At 38.2% G+C, this 23,194-nt stretch overlaps 1 protein-coding gene across 7 annotated transcripts in view; it reads right to left on the bottom strand.

The window, feature by feature from the left end:
• PDE1A (phosphodiesterase 1A) overlaps nt 1-23,194 on the bottom strand; it is a 371,956-nt gene that overhangs the window by 72,700 nt on the left and 276,062 nt on the right. For all 7 annotated transcript variants that reach the window (XM_051849383.3, XM_051849382.3, XM_008258812.5 and 4 more), the window contains 3 exons: nt 8,892-9,074; nt 3,507-3,573; nt 294-410 (listed from right to left, as the gene is read on the bottom strand). In XM_051849383.3, the coding sequence (XP_051705343.2) occupies nt 294-410; nt 3,507-3,573; nt 8,892-9,074 (367 nt within the window). The remainder of the gene's footprint in view (nt 1-293; nt 411-3,506; nt 3,574-8,891; nt 9,075-23,194) is intronic.

Raw genomic sequence — 23,194 nt, 5'->3', positions numbered from 1 at the left:
TCTATACTATTTCTTTAAGACATGGCTTCCAATCTCTACATTAATGTTCAATGAGCAATTTTGAGGATGTTGGTATCTTGTTGGGATGAGGCCATCTTGGCCCCATGATCTCCAGGAGGATATACAAGCTGTGGAGGATGTTTCTACCATGTGGTAAATTCATCCACCTTGTTCTGTGACTGGCTAACTAGGAAAATTCTAAATGAATTGACTAGTGACTCAATGTTCTGCATCTTCAGTCTTATTCAAGCAACCAAATCTAACAGCATTTCACTTTGTCCCATGTTTCTGACCTTGAAACGGTTGATCAGATCATATCTGGTAAACAGTTCATAAATCATAAACTTCAAACTATGCTCTCCGCTTGCTTCATTTAGGGCAAATACATCAAAAGACCATTTATCAACATCCTGTAGACAAAAAGAATAAAAATTTCAGGTGGCAATATTTATTTCTACAGAAAATATTGGAAAGATTAGGAATTATACATATGACAGGTCATATTTCAATTCAGCATGTCACAATATATTTTTACTATAGTCTGAAATGACAGGGCCACTTAGTATCCAGGAGTCCACAAAAGTGAGCCCATAATGCTTAATATAGCACAGAGATCTTCCCACTTATTCCAAAGTTATTACAATGATGTAATAAACTAGATAACACTATAATATTACTATTACCTTTAATCTCTCCAACTTTCTGCCATAAATCATTTTTCCAGAGTGGCTCTTGTTTTAAGGTAGAATGCCTGGTAGTGTCAAGTGATGGAGAAAGGAAGGGGGCTTCAAATTCTCTTTCCCACTCACCACCTGCTACATTGCTTAACATTTCACCGTAACAGTCAGCCAGCCATTTGGCTTTAAGTTGTGATATTTTATGTTCTCTTTTAAGAGGCAAACACCATGGACAGAGTATATACCACCTTGTTACTGCTTACTTGAACCTTGGCTAAATCACGTATACCTAATGAAGTAGGCAGGCATACGGTTAAAGTTGATTAGGTTTGTGAGCTGGAAGGCCACCCCTTCGCCACACCCCTGTGTGACCTCATGCCCTGCCTGGCCACACCTGAGTGCCCAGCGGCCAATCAGGTTAATTAACCACTCCCCTTTGGAAGTAGGTTAAAAGCCTGAGACATGGTGTGTCCCGCCCTTCTCTCTTTTCCCTGGCTTCTTGCCAGGAGGGGGCTGGCTGTAGCCCTGGGCCTCCATGGCGCGTGGCCTTCGGACTACCCACCCTAGGCTTCCTGGCCTAGATGCTCCTCCATGTGGCTGGTTCCTGGTGCTCGGTATGAACCCAGATTTACCCCTCTCTCTCTTAGATAAAGCTCTCACTCTTCTATGTATCTTTCTCACTAAATAAAAGCCTAAAATGTACCATGCTGCCTTGTTTATTGATGCCACTATTTAGAATTCTTCTCTAAATATTAGGCAAGAACCCTCTTGGGCTTATTAATATTGGGGATTTATTAATAAGCATATGGTGATATTGTCTGGCACCCCAAATTTCGATAGCATATGTGGCACCCCACATTTTCATATATATTTTAGGGGGTCACTTCCAATATCACCTTTCTCTAGGGACAGATGGTGAGAAAAAGTGGGCATTGTGGTTGAGTTGCAGGATGGTGATTTTGGCATTTCATCCAGTTCCCTAGAGAAGCAGGCAGGCCTGTTGGGCAAATATGAACTAGGAAAGTACATACAACAATGTGAGAGGACAGTGAGCAGGGACGGCAAACTTTACCAGATGCCTGTTGATTTTGCTTAAACCTAAAGAATCACAGTTGCCAGTTTAAAAGATGATCAGAAACTGTTAGCATTGAATGCCTAGCGTTTGCTCACAGTCTTAAAGCTACATATTAATTTTGAATTCAAATAGGCACAGTTTAGAATTTCATTTGCTTAACAAATTTTTAGAGTTCAACTCTCTGTGCATAAAAATTTAACTATGTGATAAAAAGTATTCAAGTTTATTTTTAAAATGAATTCTATGAAAAACAATAGCAATTGCCTCAAATAGCCCCTTTGAGCACTTGGAAACAAACATCCATAAAATACTTTTCAGTTTGCCTGAATACCATTGTTAAAATCTTGCATTTTCATTCCCAACCACTTGATTTATATTTTGGTAAAGTAAAAATTTCTACAAGTTCTGTTTAGCAGGAGTTTTACCACCAGTAAAGCTCAAATGAGACTAACATCTTTTATTGAATTTCAAAACTAACAGGGAAGACAGTTCAAACTCTTACAAAGGTTGCTATTTATAGTTCCAAGTAGGGGTCTCCCAATGAAGATTTACATTTGTAAACTATGACAGATGAGGACAATTGCTTTACTTGCAGACATCTCCTTGGAAGTGTGCATTCACGTGTTTTTACTATAACACATTTTAGAAAATCTATTACATTCTCTCACACCAACATTTTTATTAGTTGATTTCTAAGCAGAGATTATCCAAATAAAGAAAATAAAAATAAATAATTTCCAATAGTTGAGGAAATAATAGGGAAGACAAGATGTCTTGAACTGAGGAATAATTAGTATTCTCTAATGTGACATTTCAGTTATATACTTGTCTGTGTTACAACTTTAGAGACCTAAACCTAAAAAGAAAAATGTACTATTTTTGTAGATTATGACAGAAATCTAATGCAGCAGAGGAGGGACAAATGCAAAGAGGATACATGAAAGGAAATTTAAAAACAAAAAGACATGCAAATGTAAAATAGAAAAGTAGTATAATAAATCAGAAATAAGGCAACCCAAGGACTTTTCTTGCCAATATCCTTTTGGTTTTGAGTTAAGACAGGAAAACCACGATGAAGCTGTCAGACAAATTGGAATTTCCCCAACCAAATCAAGTCATAGAAATGAGGGATTTAGAAAAATAAGCCCATCAAGTGCCTCTGTAGAAATATCATCACAAGCACACACCGTGGAGACAAGACAGCCAACAACTTTCCTCATGTCAGAGCTTCAGAGTAAAATTCTGCAACTGGGCCTCAGAACGGGGGAAGCCAGACATAAGAGATGGATTTTTTTTTTCCCTTAAATTTCTTGGATCTTGCTCTTTTTCAGAGATGAAAGTCTAATTTTCTTCTATGTTTTGTCTTTTGAAAGTAATTCACAATAGCATTAACTTATGATGCATTTACTTCTTCAATAATATACATAACAAAGTATGTTTATGTTTTCACAGGTACTAGAGCCAGCTCAAGATGGAATTCAAGACCCACCTAAATAAAACATGATGGGAAAAATCGCATCCACACACACACACAGATGCATATATTTTGATACAGTTTGTCAGTGTACGTATATCCTCCCTCAAGTTTACAATGAGTCCATGGTTCAGAATTCACTGCCTTTTGTAAATGGTACAAATATTTTTTACATTCCATTATGTAGGCTGCAACAGAGACCTATTTTCATTTTCTCCTAACCATTAGAAGATTTTTAAAATGACTATTCTATGGAAGAAAATAATTGAATTTATTTCACCTTTAATGTTACTAAGACAGCTGCTGGATATGCCAAACCAACCATATGATAGGTTTTTCTGTACATCCTAAAAAAGAAAAAAATAAGCATATAAAATCATTTATTCAAAATTTTCAACTATGTATTAAATGTAGAGGTACAGGTCATGTTTGAATCATTCACCTTTTATCACTAGTTTCAAACTTTTGTGCCAAGGATAACTGTAGTCACTATATATAAAGCATCCACAATTAGGCAAATGTTAACAGTATTTTATCTATTCATAACCAGCCTATAAAGTTAATGTGATTTTAGTTTCCGTCTGAAGATCTTTTTTCCTGGACTTAATCTTATTAAAAAGGAAGACTGTACTCTGCCTATGGCACAAGAATACTTTCTAATGTTCTACCATATCCATAACAGCTGAATTTTATTTTTGTGCCACAATTTTTAGTCTTGAAGTTGAATGTCATTAAAATATTTCCTTTATAGATTTTTTTTTGAAATTGTAAGAGGGAACATGTAGCATCATCAGAATTTACATAACTTTTTTTGTTAAGGATATTCAGGGAGATCTTGTCGGCAAAAATTGCTTGCTTGTTCAAATTGTCATTCAATATGATTTAAGAAAGATTATTCAGAAAGAAAATACTGTTCTTTCCATTCTGTAATAGTATCCATGAAATATTTTTATTAATCAGGGATTTATTTGATCTTTCCACCTTTTGATGGACAACCAAAATGACGTAAATGAAATAAAAGAACCCCCTCCATGGGTTCATATAAAAATCAATGCAGTAGCCACTTGTGTAGAAATAGCATAGGCTTCTGTTTAGGACTTTGATAGCTACATGGTTCCTCCACAAAATCCTAGGAAGAAACAATTCAACTGATTAATCATGTTCCTAAACTTTTAGAAAAAGTTAGCCTATTACTAGATTAACTTGTGCAACTTCTCCCACCACAATGCCTGTGGAAGACATTAATCTTTTTCAAGTCAATGAACCTTATAGTAAAAATCTGTGAGCCATGTTAAATAGTTTCTAAATAAGGGCCATTTTTTAAAAACTAAAACCAAGTAATTGATCATGTCTAATTTTAATCTTCTTGCATGTTCAGAATTAAAATATTGTTTAATTAGATCTCTAGCCTACGCTTCCTTAATCAACTATTTTCCCAATTTATCCCAGAGACACTGTTGCTTTAGTTTTATGTTTATTTTAAATGATTTTTATAAATCATTTCTGGGTGTGGGTGATCAGAGACAAAAAAAAAATTTATTCTTATCCCTCTTCTAAGATTTCTGAGCAGTTTATAAATAAAAATATATTAATTATAGCCATTAAGATAGGTATAATTATTCTTACTTCTTACAGAGCAAGGAAACTACTAATCCCATGACAAAAGATTTAGAAAGTAATTACTGTCAACAGTGGGTGTTATTGGTTTTTTTTTGTTTTTTGTTTTTTTGTATTTTTTTAAACAACTAGACTTTTCTATTTTTCTAGTCATTTTTACTAAATGGAGAAGGTGCAAGGAAAATGGAAGGGTAGCAAGTAGGGTAATTTTCAATATGAAAATCAGGAACAACAAAACATTTAATTCACATTAAATCAGTTTCACTTCATGGTATGAAAGGCAGCATGATACAGCAAAAGAGAACACATGCTTTGAATCACAAGTTAGCCAGTCACTAGCTGTGTGACCTTTGGAAAGCTATTTAATATCATTCATTTGTAAAATGAGAATAATTATAAGCTTTTTGAAGAGAGTAAGTGATATAAATGCCTAGGTTAATCTAATAAGTACTCAATATAAGAGAGCCATTATAATCATTACTTTAATTATTCTCATTAGTCTGTAGCCAATACCATTGGTTCCAATTCCTACATTGTTCAGAGCTCCCTGGGCTCAGTGGGAAAATGTGATGCTACTGAGTTTAGAGTAGGTTGAGCAGTGATTTTCAATGTACTTTTCCATCATATGGAATATAAAGAAAGAAAAAGAGGATTAATTTTCCAAAGAGGTAGACAAACATTTCTATTATCATTACCTTTCTAATTGTATAATCAAGAATAGAATTCTAGGGGACCCATTGTGGCACAGTGGGTTTAGCTGCCAACTACAACATGAGCATCCTGTATCAGAGTGTGGGTTTGAGCCCTGGCTACTGTACTTCTGATCCAGCTCCCTGATAATATGCCTAGGAGAGCAGCAGAGGATGGCCCAAGTCCTTGGGTCTTTGTCATGCAAGTGGGAGACCCAGATTGAGTTCCTGGACCTTGGCTTCAGCCTGGGCCAGCCCTGACGGCCCTGGCTATTTGGGCAGTGAACCAGTGGATGGAAGATCTTGTTCTCTTGTGTCTCCCCCCGTCTCTGACACTTTGCCTTTCAAATAAATTAAATCTTTTTTAAAAAGATTTATTTTATTTATTTGAAAGACAGAGTTACAGAGAGAGGTAGAGACAGAGAGAAAGGTCTTCCATCCACTGGTTCACTCCCCAAATGGCTGCAATGGCTGGAGCTACACCGATCTGAAGCCAGGAGCCCGGAGCTTCTTCTGGGTCTCCCATGTGGGTGCAGGGGCCCAAGCACTTGGGCCATCCTCCACTGCCCTCCTGGGCCACAGCAGAGAGCTGGAGTGGGAGAGGAGCAGCCAGGACTAGAACTGGTGACCATAAGGGATGCTGGCACTTCAGGCCAGGGCATTAACCTGCTGCACCACAGTGCCGGCCAAATAAATTAAATCTTAAAAACATAAAATTCTAGGATGAAAAATTAGACATAAGAAATTAAGATGGAAATTCATGACAACTGAGCCTAGAATCAGGGTGAGTGTGGGAAACACCTTAATCCAGTTGCCTTACACTTCAGTCATTAGACACATTACAAGCTTCTGAAAAAAAATAATGATTTTCCTAGGCTCCCACAGGTTATGAAAATCAAGCTGATAATATGGTATTTTACTTCTTGAAAATTTTCTGTAATTATAATATATAATTTGAGAAACTTTTAAAAACCCCTTTTGTGCCAGATACTGTCTGTACTAGGCGACAGATTATTTCATGGAAAGCAAGGGAAATATGACTACATTCATAGGGGTTTATAAAAATGATGAAGAGAAAAATATACCAGGGATGGTCTCTGATGAGAAGCAGTGGTTAAGTGCTATAAGGTAGACCACTGGTTGGTCACAGCAATAGTGAGAATCAGCACAGAGGGTGATGAGAAATTCTCTAGAAAATCAGAGTCAGCCCTGTGTCAGGGTCGGGAGAACTACTTCTGTCAGGGGGATAGCAGGATGAAAGGTTCCAGGGCAGGACAGAGTTCAGCAATGTTTTTGGATTTGAAATCGGCTGGCATAGATGTTCAGTCAACAATGATGCCATCACAGCGAAGCTACAAGGTAAACAGGCTATTCAGGCAAGGTCTGTGATTAAGGGAAATGGAAAAGCATCGGGTGGTCTGGGAGTGACAGGAGCTAGTTTTTATATTAAAACTGTGTGTTTAGAGAAGGTGAATGAAGAAGAGGGGAGCCCACTTAAAAAGCTGCTGTCATACTGCTGATGGCATGATGATGGCTTAAAATCGGGATACAGGACCTAACAGGAGGAAGTGAGTAGATCTAGGATACTTTTAGATAACTAATTGCCAGCCCTTACTGAGAACTTAAATCTTGAGAGGAATAAGCCATAGACTTCAAGAAAGATCCCTAATTTGCAGGATTGAAGATAACTATTTTTTAATGTTCCAGGTACACCTGTCTCATTATTTTTAGGCACTTACCATTGGAGATCCACTAGTGATAAAAACCGTTCACTTCCATATATTCTTAGTATCTTGATTTCCTTAAGATTGCTCATTAAGTTACCTTTGGAACATTCTGATATTTTCTAGAGACTTTTAAAGGAAATGTGTTTTACGGAGCACGTAAACATGGATATTTAGGATGTGAGTATACTTTATGGCATTCTTCTTAACTTTCTCTTGGAAAGAATTGGAAAATCAGTTTGTATTTCTTCTCAGTTTGCCAAGTTCCACATTAACAAAGAAGACAATATAAATATTCCGTCAGCAAATCCAACATCAGCTCTTCCATCTGTGATGCTCTTACTGACCCTTTGAAATACTGCTTAGAGCTTTAAGATTTGATGCCAGGGGGAAACCATAACTCACGCACTTGCCGAAGCTGTTCTTAAAAGCAAGAATATAATTAAGGAAACTTCCTCGTCAGCCTTGCCTCCCTGCCTCAGACTTCTGGTCCTACCTGGTCCAGAACTCAGGTGGTTAATGCACCATTAGGAGTGGTGATCGCATCACCAAACTGCTCAAACTACTTTTTGGATACTTTAATCTGAGCCAATTAGATAAGGTTAATAAATTTGCAAAATAATTTGAATATTCACTCTGCTGTTTTGGGATACAACCAAAAGCCAAGATACTAGCAGCTGTGTGTGCTAAGGTTACATCTTTAAATCTCACAGTATGCACTGCCTCCTGCAATGCATTCTCATTTGCATTATAAAAATACCCAAGTGTCTTTCAATTGTTCTTTTGAAAGACAAATGTTAGTTTGTAGTGTTTTAGAGGTATTGCCGTAATATATGAGAGGATGAGAAATGATATGGTCTCACTTAAGTTTTAAGTATGTGGACAAAAAATGTTTTTCTATTCCTCAATTTCATTAGTTTTTAAAATATTAATACAATTTTGTAATGTAATTTAATGTAAATTTGCAATATAAGGAATTTCTGATAATTTTTAACTTTGTCAAATATAAGATTGTTATTTTTGGATCTTTTTATTTTTTCAGTTCTGAAACATGCACCTAGAAAAAATAAACCTTTCTTTAGAGCTTAACGAACATAAAATTGAGTCATGTTAACATGCATTTTCACAACTGAAACTCTTGTAATTTGACTCTGTGTTCTAGGGACCAATGAATACCACTTGTTTTATTGACAGAAATGTTGAAAAACTCCTCTAAGTTGAAATTAGAGAAATCTCCTTCCATGATGGAAAGATGATTTGAAGATGGTCTTTTTTTTCTTCAGAACAGAAAAAAAGGCCTGCATAATTTTGATATATAGATTGTTACCCAGAGTAGGATTTATTTTTGAGATGTTATATTTTATTCATATGTGTTAGAGTTGTTTTTAAATAGTTATTTGCAAAGGCTCATGTGAGAATAATGGTTATTCAAAACCTTTTGCTTTCAATCTTCCTGCCAACTTGATACGTTCAGAACAAGGCATTTTTGTTATAGTAGATTCATTATAAAATCCCTAATCTGGTATAATTATGACTGTGCCTTTCCTCATTTAAGACTTATTTTAACTTTGGTATAGTGAACATATTTGCGGCCTTTCAAACAGTATTATCTTGAGATACTAACAGTGCACTTACCTTTCCACAAAAATTCCGGCTTGAACAGCATGTACAATGCTTCGGAATTTTGGTTTTTCCTCAGGTTTCTTTTTCACCATCCCCATTTTCCGTGTAAAGGTAGAAGCCAACCAGTCCCGGACTTCTGAGGGGACTGAGTCTGTCTGAATGTCGCTGAGCTCATCTTCGGTGTCTAGCAGCCGTCTGCCAAAGTTCAGATTCAACATCAGAAAAAAAGTGAAACTAGTAATAGATTTAAAATAAAGATATCTGTCTCTGACCATTATTTATATGAGCTATTTAAAGGAAAGAAGTGAGGTAACATTTCAAAGCTCTTAATTTCTCAATATCATCATTTCCTGGAAGCAAGAATAGACCTGTGCATTTGAAGCTTTTCAATGATACCAGTCTGGACATATAGACTACTAATGTCAATAGTATGCTATTCTAATAATTGATCAAACTAGGGAATGAGAGGGAAGAGGATTCATAAATACATGTCTGTTAAAGGAAAGGACTACAGCAAATAGAATAAAGGGGTTGAAACTATGCAGAGCTATTTCCAGGAGCCTTTCAACAGAATGGAAGCATGCTTTGCTTGACATAACGCATTGCTGTCGGTACCACTGACACCAACATGGTGGGCGAGCCCAATGCCAGTACATATGCAGCTGCCAGAGGCACCTCTGTCTCCTGTACCTAAGGAGAGGATGATAGCGCATCAGGAGCACAACACAGATCTCTGCTAACAGCACAAAGTCCCGGCTCTGTCTCACTGACAAACCACACATCCTCACAGTAGCCCAAGTGCAGGACCCCACAGGTGTGTAGCAGTAAGACTTCATTAGTACTTTATGGTCCACATGATCCTTTAAGGAGGGTTAGAAGCTTCTTTGGCCGAAGCTATTACTGAATTAAATGACGTTAACTAATCTTTGTGAGGTGAAAGTCGCTGTTCCTTGGCATACAGTTTAATGGCCCTACTTCTTTGGCTACTTATTTGGGAGAAGCTGGTATTTGTTTCAATGGGAAGCTAGAAACAGAAAATTTCAGAGGCAAAATTGGGTGTGTTTGCCAATTTTTCTATTCAAGTGTGATACTAAAATCAGTTTATAGCTTTTTTTGCACTTTGTTTTTGGCTAAAATTTTGTTACACTTGAGTTTATAGCATCAAGAGTAGAATAAAGGAATCTTTTTCAAGTCAGAAAGTACTATAGGGGACGAGATTAGAGACAAAATTATTTTATAGCATGAGTCCAGCAAAGATGCCTGTCCCCACCCATCTGCACCTTGGGTGCACGACGACGACAATTTCAGGAGTAATGGGGAGCCTTTCATTTCTCCAAGACCATACTGGGAAGTGTCAGACTTGTCTTTCTACTTTACTATAAACAACCACATAAAATGTCTTAAATGGTGAATGGTTCTCCTTCTACATATCTATCCTGGAAGAACAAATAGAAAGATCATCACTTTGAGCTAAGAGCTTACCCCCAACCACATTCTAGCTAGGGGTTTCATAGTGGGCACTGGGGCCTTTGATCTTCATGATACAATGGTTTTCTACTCATTTACCCCATGCCCTGTAATGTGTGAGCCTTTCTTCATATAAAGAAATCACAACAATCGGGAAATAATTTTATCAGTAGATCTTGAGTAATGCAGAATCACTCTAGAACTATGTAGGTGGGCCTCATTGAATCCGTTGAAAGCTTTAAGAAAAAAAAAAGCTCCCTAAAGTGGCAGGCAATCTGCCTCTAGACTGCCCTCAGGATCCAGACTGCAGCACCAAGGCCGGAATTTCCAGCTGGCTGCCTTGCCTTGCAAATTTCAAACATGCCAGCCTCAATAAAAACAAGAGCCATTTCTTTAAAATAATCTCTCTCTCCCCTCTCTGTGCCTACTTGTTCTTCTAAGAAAGGATATTTTCCCCACTCATGAACACTCTGTGGTAACTCTCATGTGGGTTAAAAATCATATGGAAGATAAAAGTTCAACTGTCTGTTAATATTTACAGACACTATCAATCATATTCTGGTCTTAGAATATGGTAAATGTTCTATTAGCAACTAACTGCCTTTTTAGCTTTTATGAATCTAAACACTGTACTCTTTAGATACTGAAATATTATGGTCAACCTATGAAGTAATTAAAAATTGAAAGAGAATAATCCCTCTCATATGGCCCTTATATTCTAAAGGAAACAGAGCAAAAAGAAATTAAGGAGGGTGACATTAATGAAAATAATTATGAGAAGAAAGTCAGAGAACATATGGGGAAGTCTGAGGAAAGACCTCCCAGACAAAGGGGAAAGCAAGTGCAAAGGTCCAGAGACACTGTCAGTATTGGTGTTCTGAGAAGTAGAAAGGTGACCTGCTTTCCTCTGCACTGCCTTTTCCCCTACCCTGTGTCTTCCTCCTTCTGAACACTACAGGGATCCTCAAGTTTATTTAACCATGCTACACAGGGCTAGAAGAAAACTACAGCATAAGGAACAGTCATCCTGAATTTTTGTGGATAAATAATTATCATAAACAATTTTCCTATATATTTAAGATGTGAACCATTTTAGTACTTTAGGTGATGACACTAAAACGTAAAACTGTATTTATATCATTTTTGAAATACATTCATGCAGCTGGGATAACAGCACAAGATCTCAAACATTAAAATTAACTTTACTTCCCACTCTAGAGCAGGATTGATCTTCATCCCAGTTAGTGGGGGAAAAGTGTGCACCATTGTTGATGCTGTGAGTACTATTAAAATTTTGAGAAATGTACCACGTGAAAAAAATAACTGGTGCATTTTCCTTAGGGATTCTAAAATGCGTTATTCAGAAAATAAAGATATGGAGCACACGTGTAAAATATTATCACTGCTGACCTTTGAAATACGCTTCCACTAGTGTTTGGCATGACTGTTTTGTTAGTCCCAGTGGGGTCAGCAAAGCTGAAAGTGAAGAGTTCCTAAATACGGGCCGTGTGTTGATGGGGGAGCAGCAGGCTGTGAAACCTGACCCTGCACTCAATGAGTGATCAAATAATCTTTGAGAGCTATTTATACTCCAGATTTTCTCTTGAAATCAGATGATACAACTCCCCAAGGGCTTATATTTTGAACTAGAAGTTTGCAGGGGACGGGAAGTAAAGAAGGCGGCAACCACGGAAGGAGAGGTCATGGGATTTTGACTCTTAAGATTACGTCAGTGAACATTTCTGGTCACAGTGGGCTCTTGGGAAGTGGTTACAAACATGTAGGTACAGTTATTTCTATGCAAATCAGGCCTATAATGGTACCTACCGAGTGTCACAATTTGAAAGCTGGATGCAGTTAGGAGAAACCAGCTCCTCAAATTTGAAATTTTCTTTTCCTGCATTCCTATTCCTGTAAGGGCACATTGCAACAGGCACCTCTTTCAGTTCTGCACCTGACATTTGGTGAGCCCAGGGCAGAATCACTTTGCTCCCAGATATTACAGAATCAATGTTTTACAGTTATTTATCAAGTGAACAAACTACTATAGGTTCTGCCCTTCTACCTTTTAATAGGTTTTCTAAAAGGCTGGCAAGTTGAGTTTAGATTGGCTCCTGGTGTGACACTGTTGGGTGAGCTGGCGCTGCCTGCCTGTGTACATTTCCCATCATGGGGTAGGCCCCACACAAAAGCAGGAGGGGACTGTGCCCCCAAGTGCCACTTCCATCAACCTGCCCACCTTGGAAATGGGTTTCCTGGTCATACTTCAGGATGAGGGATGCAAACCCCAGTGATGTTCTGAGCCTCTTCAGGAAGGAAAACTGAACAAGAGGGCCCATTAACACCTAGGAGACTGGCTTAGGGACCTCTGGGCATAGAATTCTGAGGTTTCAGCACCTACAGTATGGTAGATAATCCCAGGAAGCAGAGCAGGTAACTCCTCCTAGCACCTGGGAGTGGGAGAGAGGCAGACAGAACCATCACTGTGATGAGGGGCACATACTGTCAAGCACCCTGAAGCTGAGGTGGCATCCAGAGAAGTGATTCTACTGGCCTAGGGCAAACATTGGTGCTGAAGTCATAGGCTGTAACCACCTTGCAAGACAAACCCTTCCAGTATGGCTAGGAGAACTGAGAGGCTGATCTTTCTGCAGCACAGAAGAGTCCATTAGTAGTATGTTACTTTAACAGATGTCTGTAGTCTGACCCCTGCCCCAATAAACAAAGCACAACAGGACATTAAAGGCAATGCCCATCTTTCACTCTTGCTTCAGAACTCCCTGAGGACAGATATAGAGGACGATACCATCAAACTTTATTGCTTTCTTACCATGAACCAGACCAGGGGAAGATTTAATTGTCATTATTGCCTGTATTTTGCCAACACATTGAAGCACAGACTCCTTAAGTGATTTGCTCAAAATCATACAATGAGGAGTAGCTATGCTACATTTTGAACTCTAATAACTCTCATTTTGGAGTTTAAGTTCTTAGCTGCTACCCTTTACCTCACATGGATGCTTGTCTTACTTCTCACCCAGATTAACCTCATATTCAGAAAATAATAACATTACTAGTCTTTACTTTCCCATCTCTTTAGAAATTTGGGGTTAAAAAATAATTGATGTTCAGAATAGGTGTTTGGGGCAGCCACATTCCATATCTGAATAACTGGATTTGAGTCTTAGTTCCACTTCCAATTCCAGTTTCTTGATAATGCACAACTTGGGATGCTTCAGGTAATGACTCAAGTGGTTGTACACCTGCCATTCATGGGTGACAGGATTGAGTTACCAGCTCCTGGCTTCAACTTGGCCCAGCCCCAGTTGTTGCTGGCATTTGGGGAGTGAACCAGGAATGGAAAATCAATGTTTATTTCTCTTAGAAAATTTTTAAAAAACTTAGAAATTAATCTCAAAAAAGCTTAAAATGTTTTCTTCCATTAGGGAAGTTCTCACTTGAAGGAAGCTTGAATTTATTTTCTAAGTCTGTTGAATCATTCTAAGTAAATGTATGTATATAGCAAAATTTCAGAGTACTTTGAAGTATAATAAATTAAATATCAGGATGGAAAAATGTAATACTTTTGATATGCTATTTTTACTTGTGATTAACCTACTTTCTGAGTCATAAATACGTTTGAATGAATTCTTCCAGGCCATCACCAAAGCATGTTTATTTATTATTTATTCCCTGTCTTATTCCAAAAAGTATTCAAAATGGTAGTCTCACAAAGCCATTTCAACATCTTGTTTGGCAGTTTCTTTGCTTTTTCTGTCAACCTGATGGCTTTGTTCAATGTTCCTTCTAGTTCTGTTAGTCTAGTTTTTGTTCGTTTAGCTGTAAAACCATTGTATGTGAGTGACCACGAAGACTGAACTTTTGGGTGGAGAAGTCAATTACGCTGACATTAGCTCTGTTTCCAAGAGGTAAATCTTGACTAGAATGAGGTTGACTATGATAGTATTAAAGTTGGATGCCACGTTCTTCAAATGAAGGCCTAAGGAGGGCATGGTGCCTCCTCTGTTCCCATCCAAGGAAGAAGAGGTTGAGGTAGGAAGGCACTGTCCCTCAGGACAGGTAGAAAGGGTCCAGAAGATGTTGGTGGCAAGGACTGTGAAAGAGCCAAGATACTTGGAGGACTGAATCAAGATTGCATTTTTGGAGTCAATTGGAAAGGGAAATGGGAAAGGAGTGAGGCAGAAAAGTACCCTAGGCCTGGCTGATGACTCTTGGCTTCCCACCAGGAAATTATCGTAGCTCAAAAATATCTTTGAAAATATTCCATTAGGCACCCAGCCTAACATTCCTCTAATTACCACACTGTTGATTAATAAGCATCCGCTGTGGTTAGAAAAAACTGCCTCTGCAGTCTTATCCCTCGCTTCATCACCTATTAGCAATGTATTCTTGGGAAAATATTTCATCTGTGTGTGAGACTCAGTTCCTTTCAGTACAATAGAGATGATAATAATAGCACCCTGGTGGCAGGTTCATGAGGATGAAATGGACAAATGCACGGACAGCACTGAGAACAGCATCTATCACAATGCAAGCCCTTGGTCAACATCACCTGTGGGGATTAGTCTAAGCAGGCATCCTTTTTTCTGAAGGGTGGAAAAAGGAGGTTATTGAAGGGTTGGAAGTGCTTGACATTGTGGGAAGAAGATGGTCAAAGCAGACTTTGGGGAGCCAAAGAATATGAATTCTATGGGTTCTAGGAAGGCTGTGAGTTCTCAAAAATAACTTTTATCAAGTGGAACAGAAATTCACAAAGGCAAAAGCAAAATAGAAATTGCCAGGGTCTGAGGAGAGGAAGAAATTGAGAATTACTATTTAATGAATACAGATTTGTTTGGGATGATGGAAAAGTTCTGGTGATGGATCATGGTGATCCTTACACACATTGTAAATATGCTTAATTCAAATTGTATACTTAAAAATAGTTAAAAATTGAAGCAGCCATTTGATGCAGTGGTTAAGACACTGTTTAGGATGATGACTGCATCCCATATGGGAGTACTTGGTTAGGGTTCTGGCTCCACTTTTAATCCAGTTTCCAAAGCAGCAGATGATGGCTCAAGTACTTGGGTTCCTATCATCCATGATGAAAATCTGAATTGAGTTCCAGGCTCTTTATTTTGGCCTGACCCTGCCCTGGCTGTCAAATATAAACATAATCTTGGGTCTCAGATTTTTTTTTTAAACATTCAAGTTTTTGCAGTAGTTAGGTGTTAGCCCAGATGAAGAATAGCCATTTTTGTTTATTTTGATGCATATGCTATAATGTTAACATATTCACTCCAACCCTCTACTCCCAACTCCCTACCCGTGGGTGAAACCTGGAGGACAGAAAGATCCCAGTGCAGGACTGCCTGGTGTGTGTTTAGACAGATGGGCTTGAGAGGGTCTGATGGATTTGAGTGACTCTCACTAGGTTGATGGAGATGGATTGCAAGAAAAGAGAAAGCAAACTGAACCAGCGTATATTTTCAACAGGCTTGCTGATGGAATATAGAAAGGAATGGGGAAATATACTTTTAGTTAATGAGGGAAAAAACCCATACTTGATACTTACTCAAGAATTATCTGTGTTACTTAGCTTCATCAAAGAATCAATATGTTCTGTGGGCTACCTTGGAAACTTAATGAAAATCTTACCTTGTTGTATAAGAAAATAGGTTCTGAATTCTAAATAGCTAATTTAGAGATAAAACATGTTAGGGGGACTGGTGCTGTGGCATAGTGAGTAAGGCTTCTGCCTGCAGTGCTGGCATCCCATATGGGTGCGAGTTTGTATACCAGCTGCTCCACTTCCAATCCAGCTCTCTGCTATGGCCTGGGAAAGCAGTGGAAGATGGCCCAGGTCCTTGGGGCCCTGCACCCACGTGGGAGACCCAGAAGGAGCTCTTGGCTCCTGGCTCCAGATTGGCATAGCTCTGGCTGTTGCAGCCAGTTAGAGAGTGAACCAGCAGATGGAAGACCTCTCTCTCTTCCTCTCCTTCTCTCTCTGTGTAACTCTGCCTTTGAAAACAAATAAATAATTTTTTTTAAAAAAAAGCACTGGCTGGGAGGACCATAAGGTTACCAAGATGCTGCCGATAGTTTATGTTTGATATCACTTGTCAAAGTGACATAAATATTAGAAATGTTATTCTGCTTAAGAAAAAGGCTAAAGATAGACTCCATGCAGTAACAAAGCTTTGATATCAGCTGGCCAACACTATCATTAAGGACTTACGTTTCCTTCATCTTTCTATGTCATGAACTTTAGTATCAGGTTTAGCTTTATGTTTGTGGCAAGATGGCTATTTTGGTTTCAAGCATCATACTCAGTACAACAATAACTTTCTCTACATAGGAAAAAGCTTTTGTTAATACGTCTATCAGTCTTCCCTTTATGCAATGTTCACTGGCTGGGGAAATGGGCTAGTAACTGGTTTAAATCATTTAGGATGCACTCAGTCTAAGCCTGGGTTTGAGTTTTGTCTCGCCTAAATATATTAGACTTGAAAATTTGAATAACTAAAAAATTGTTATTTTGACAAGGAAGGAGAGCAGGTTGAAAGTGAGATTTTTCTATTTAGGTCTGAACTCATCTCTAGTGCTTCACAATTGTATAATCCTAAGCAAGTCAATTAATTTATGCCTCAAAGTTAATAATGTTAGTGTAAATAGTATAAGTATCTAGTTTATAAGATTTTTTAAAAAATTGTGTGCAATTATATGCAAAGTGCATAATGTTTCAAAAGATTTTTCATTGCTACTCATATAATTATAAAAGAATAAGATTTAAAATATTCTCCAAATCTAGGAATATTTATATTATTGATTCAAAATATCACAAATAGTGAAGTTATAGAGCTTTCTTGTGTGTCATTTCTCAAAAGATCTGGTCAGATTGTTTTTTTTCCCTTTTCAGTGTTGAGGCTGTTTTTGAAAGTTTGCAGAAAGTAACATACCACAGATGGACAGAAAATGTGAAAACCAACCAAAAGGTATTGCAACTTTTTCTAAGCCTGCCTTTCACACTTCATCTTTAGGGTGAGAACAGCCTACAAACACAGCACTCCAAAACAGCCACCTCTCTCTCAACTCATACCACAAAAATGGGATTCATAAAAGCCATAGTCTGTTTTTTCATGATTCACTGAGCTCCCGCAATGTCTCAGCACATTTCTCAGAAAATGGTTTCTTCAGGATCTCCTCCAAACAGAAACAATCTCAAAAACCAAGAACCTGTGTTTATAAACTTCCCCTAAGTGAATGATAAGTAGCACCTTCCTATCACCCTCCGGGTGTGCCTAGGGTAGTTTGGTAATGAGCAGGTCCTCACCAGTCCCCCTGTGGGGACTGTGGATAAAACAGAATTCCAGAACAGAAGTGGACTGGAAACTTCCTACTCCACGTGAGAAAGGCAATGATGGGAGAAAAATCTCTCGCCCAGATGTTAATCATCAGTAGGAGTGAAGCCAGGAAAGGAGTTGCAGAGCTGCCAGCTAAGGACTTTTCTCAACATCCAACGCACACCTCAATTCAGGTCTTTCTGCTGGTGGTTGTAACATAATAAACATTTTTAGAGAATGCATCAACCATTCTCAGTTTTTAGGCATGTGATTCGAATAGAATTGAGCTTCTACCTATCCTACCTGTCTCATGAGATGCTTGACCACTGAACTTGTGTGTCCAGTTCCCTTGGACACAATGACTGGTTGAGGGATGAGCAAATTAGCTATTGAGAACCAATGAAACATAATAATATGTTAGCTGGAGCCTCTGGGAAAGAAAACCTTTCTCCTTCCTGGCGGTTTTGGTAGTGTGCATATGCAAAGCTTGAAAATACTGCCACCATCTTGCTGTCATTCCAGGCATCAAAGCAGGCTACTCCCAAGCAAGCAAAACATAGAAGTTGCTCTGTTGATAGTATTGTGAACTGAATTTGATCTGCTGATATCATTTGTGTTCTATGTTCACTACCCATCAATATTTGGGCAGAGGAAGCCAATGAATTCATTTTTTCTATGTTTGCTTGATTGGCTCTCTGTCACTTACAATTAAAATATTCATGAAGATTGCTTTTTAGTCCAGTTTTTTCCTTCTCTTTACCCTGACTCTGATTGTCAAAGGAGCATGCATGAGTCATGCACCAACAAGTATTAACCATAAAGAGTTTGTGCTTTCTGTCACCTTGACCTCCCCAAGTTTTACAATCCATTGCTGACACTTTGACCATAACTATTATAGTACCCTTTACCTGAGATGAGGAGCTGAGTTTAAAATCAAATGCTAACTAGTATAACATAGCATTTGGTTATGCACTAGTTAGCTCCATCGTCATACATATTTCTTACCTACACTATATCTCTCTTTTCCTAGAAATTTTTCCAACGATAATTCTTGACCTAATCTTTCTATGAAAATGTTTTTTTTTTAATTTTGTATTTTATTACAAGTCTCTTTTTAAAAACTATCTCCAGGGTACAAATATATCAGTCTTGCATCCTAAAACCAGCATGAACAAAAACAACAAACAAAAAGTCTTCAAGTACATGTCCCCATCAATGGAATGTTCTATATCTGCATTTTCCTTCACTACCAACTTCTTCAAAAATAGTCTTATTAATTTCTCCATGTAGGCATTCCCCAATAATTCCTCATACTACCAAAACCTGGCTAATGGCTTTTTATATTTATTGAAATTGCATGTCAGAAGCATCAGGACTTGCTAACTCATCCATTAGTTCTCCCTGTAGCATTACTTTCCTTTTTTAGTATCTAAAGTCTGGGCTAATTTGGCACTGCATATGCAAGGTGTCTGGGCCTCTTAACTTACAAGGCCTAAAGCCCACCAGATTATTATCAAGCCCCTTCTGTCAGGTTCTATTTGCCTCTCAATCAGCAAAATTAGTTGTGGCTTAGACAGCACCTTTCTTGGGTCCTCTAATAATGACTCTGTCCTTTGTTCTAGACCCTGTCTAGCCCACCTGGGTCTCATTACTTTGTAATAATAACCTCTACTCTAACATCAATGACTCTACTCCCAACCTGTGTGTACTGATGGTCCTCTCCCCCACTTAATGTTGTATGATTATTCAGAATTTCTCCACAGACAAACCCCTCTACCTGCAAAAGTTGAGTGGCCTTTCTCCCGGTCTTGGCTGGGATCAGCTTTAAACCACATCCATCAAACAATCCTCACAAGGGTCCAGAGACACCCCCCCCCCCCATTTCCTCTCCTCTATAAAATCCTTTCATTACCTGGTTAATGCCACTCTTAGGATCATCGGTTGCTATTCTCACCCTGACTTGTATACTACAGTGTCTGCTTAAGTGTTTACAGCAGGTGATAATGGAATGAACCAAGGCCTTCAGCAACCAGGCAGTCAACCAGATGCCTCTCCATCCATACATGCCTGTCCCTGCAGAGCCCCAAGATACTCCCAGCAGGCCCCTGTAGACGACGTCCCCAGTCAGCAGGAAGTAGCCAGAGAGACTCATCGTTACCCCCTTTCCTATCATCAAAAGTCAGGATGGTAGCTTTGGGATCCGCATGGAGGAAAGACCTATACTTCCAGGAATGGAAAGTTCCTACCTGTACTTCCGGGGAAGAAAAGTCCTTGTCAAGGTCCCCGCAGGTACCTAAAGGTCAGCCAATGAGGATCAGACCCACCTCAACCTTTAACCCCCACGCCCTGAATCTATAAAAGGAGTCCTCCCAAACTCTGTTGTGCGACTTCCCCGGCCCCCACTCTGTTGGGACCGGGGAACCTCGCCCGGGAGCGGAACCCCAATAAAAGTTTGTGAATTAATTGATTCGTTACGTGCCAGACACCTTGCAGCATATTCTTAAGATAAGCCTGCTTTTGAATCTCCTCTTTCTAATTTCTTCTATGGTACCTCGATGCTTAACTTTAAATACCTGGTTCTTTATAACTACCTGTGTGTCTTTAAGTGCCTTGCATTACACAACCCATTTGACATGTTCATCCTTTCCTTTGATTTCAATTATTAGTGCTCATAGTAACTCATTTTGATAGGGAACTCAAGAGTTTTAAAGCCTTAATCATTGTGAGACAAACTAACACTTCAAAGGTCAGAAAGTATTTTCCTTCATAGAAGCTTTGTTTTTACCTATGGTACAGACTGCTCTTGTTTTTATGAAAAATATTTTGAACAGGCCTTTGAATTTCCCTACAATAAAGAGAACTCTCTGGCACATAGAAAATTCAGATAATGGGATCCTAAGAGGTTAAAATTATTGGAGCAGTAATAACATATAAGGTTTTTGTTATGAGCACAGGCACATTTAAAGGACTCTGTATCCTTTAGAAAACTATTAGATTGTACAGTTTTGTCTTTTTTTTTTTTTCAATGTATTGACCCTGGGAGATAAATGCACAACTTGACATTAATTTTGATTGCCATCTTCCTTTATCTTGGTCTTGGATCTTGAGATTCCAAATTCAGAATAGGAAAACATGTTAAAAAGGACTCTCTATAGGGCATGATAACCTTTTCCTGAGAGTTGGGTATCAAAACTTAAAGGGTACAGAGGGGTTTTTGTTAGGGAATCTCTATGAAGAGGTTTGAACTATGGATTCTGAAAGCATACATCAGTCAGTTCTTTAACAAGGGGCAGAAGTCAACTGGGGATGTTTTTATATAGATGTGTACCTCTGTATTAAGGCTTCTTTCTGTTTTTTACACTTAGTTTTTGCTTGTTGGTAACTTGAGTCACCTGCCTTCATTTACTCAGGATCAAAAACTACTCTCGGGAAATTATTTAATACCCCCAATAAGTATGAATTATATATCATTTTTAAAAGATTTTATTTATTTGTGAGCTAGAGTTACAGGGAGAGGGAGAGACAGAGAGAAATGTATTCTATCTGCTCGTTCACTCTGGAAATGGCTGCATCTAACGGAGCTGGGCCAATCCGAAGCTAGGAGCCAGGAGCTTCTTCCGGGCCTTCCATGTGGATACAGGGGCCTGGACCATCTTCTACTGCTTTTCCAGGCTGTTAGCAGAGAGCTGGATTGGAAGAGGAGCAGCCGGGACTCAAATCGGTGCCCATATGGTATGCCAGTGTCACAGGTGGAGGCTTAACCTAATGTGCCATAGCTCCAACCCTGAATTATATATCTTGATGTTTTATGTTTCACAGAGATATTTATATCTTATTATAACAAAAATCATGACTATTTAACTTTTACTCTGCCAGTCAGTGTGCTACATTTAATTCTCATGTCAATCCTATCAAGTGAGCATTCTCCTTATCCTTATTTTGTAGAAGATAAAGGCAGAGATTAAAGATGTTAAGTAATTTGCTTCAAAACAGGGAGTATTGAGTTCCAGGCTTTAAACAACCCACTCTTTCTGAATACAGAGTCTATGCTCAAAACATGGTAATCATAGGAAAGATTGTTTCACATTAACAAAGCTTGAAATTGTGTTTTAGGAGGTGTTTTTGAGAATAATATCAATCTTTGAAAGTGTACCTCCCACTCAACTGCCTACCCTGCTATCATGAGGCCAAGGATGCTACTTTGCTTGGCGGCTTCCCAATTTAAATAAGAACAATCAAACAGATTTTTTTTTTTTTTTTTGGCCACATGTTTCTGGATTACAACTGTGCAACTTTGAAAAACAATAGCCTCTAGGGATACATTTGAAAGAAGGACTCCTAAAATATTGGCATTTGCATATGAAAATGTCTTTTAAAAAATCAACAGTCATATTCACTAGGGAATTGTGCTATGATCTTCACAAAGAAAGTCAGGATTCAATTTCTATCAAACTCTTATTTTTCTCACCAAAATCATCTTTGGGAGATTTTTTTTTAATGTGTTTTCTTAGCAAAGTCCTGCAGCCAGTAAGGAAGAGTATGTGTGTGTGTGTGTGTGTGTGTGTGAGAGAGAGAGAGAGAGAGAGAGAGAGAGCAGTGAATAATTTCTGTTTAATCCTGCTTAACCACAAATTGATCTTTTTCCCAGTCTAGCCCAACTTTTAAACACCAATTCTCTGGAATACTTACTGAATATTTTTTCTAAAAAAGTGACTTTTCCATTAAAAACACCTCAGAAGTCAGTAGCTTTCTCAATAAAGTTTAAAAGGAAACAAAATGCTTCTTGCTTCTTTTTAGAAAATCTTTGTTTTCCTGATATTCTTATATACATATTTCCACAGAAACATTGTCAGTGTTCTACTGTGTGTCTTACTACATATAAGGGAAATCAAACCACATTCAGTGTCTTTCCTCTAAAATTTCTCAAATTGCATTTTGATCATAAAATTAAAGCTCCTAGAAGATTCAAAGAAGTTACCTTAGGTCAAACCAGTAGTGTGATGGTAAATGTTTAACAGGCTTTCTAGAAAAAAAAATGAGTTCTTATTTGTAGCACTTGTCATTTTCCATAGGGCATATACTCCTACAGTACCCAGTTTCAAGTTACTAACATGACATTACTGAAGACAGAATTGGAAGGAGATGCAACAAAATCCATACACTACTGGGTTTGATTACCCTAATGGCATATGAGATGTCATCCAAACTTGCAATACATCCATACATCCCTGATGTTACCTATATGTCCAATGCAACAAAAGGGATGAGAAGAGAACCATGTTTTATAGCCAAAACTCTACATTCATACTGCCAAAGCCTAATCCCACTCGTCAATGTACTCTATGTTCCCTTGGATAAACTACATGTCTCCTCTGTGACTCAGCTTCTGCACATATTAATTCTGATTAATATTATAAAATGGTAATATTAATCATAGGGCTGTTATCGTGTCTAAATGAAATAATACATAGGAAATACTTGAAAAAATTGGAACATATTAAA

This window comes from Oryctolagus cuniculus, chromosome 3, assembly GCF_051225735.1.
Source record: "Oryctolagus cuniculus isolate XC-2025 breed Fujian yellow rabbit chromosome 3, ASM5122573v1, whole genome shotgun sequence".
NCBI lineage: Eukaryota > Metazoa > Chordata > Mammalia > Lagomorpha > Leporidae > Oryctolagus > Oryctolagus cuniculus.
This window is presented reverse-complemented; position numbering and strand designations above follow the sequence as displayed.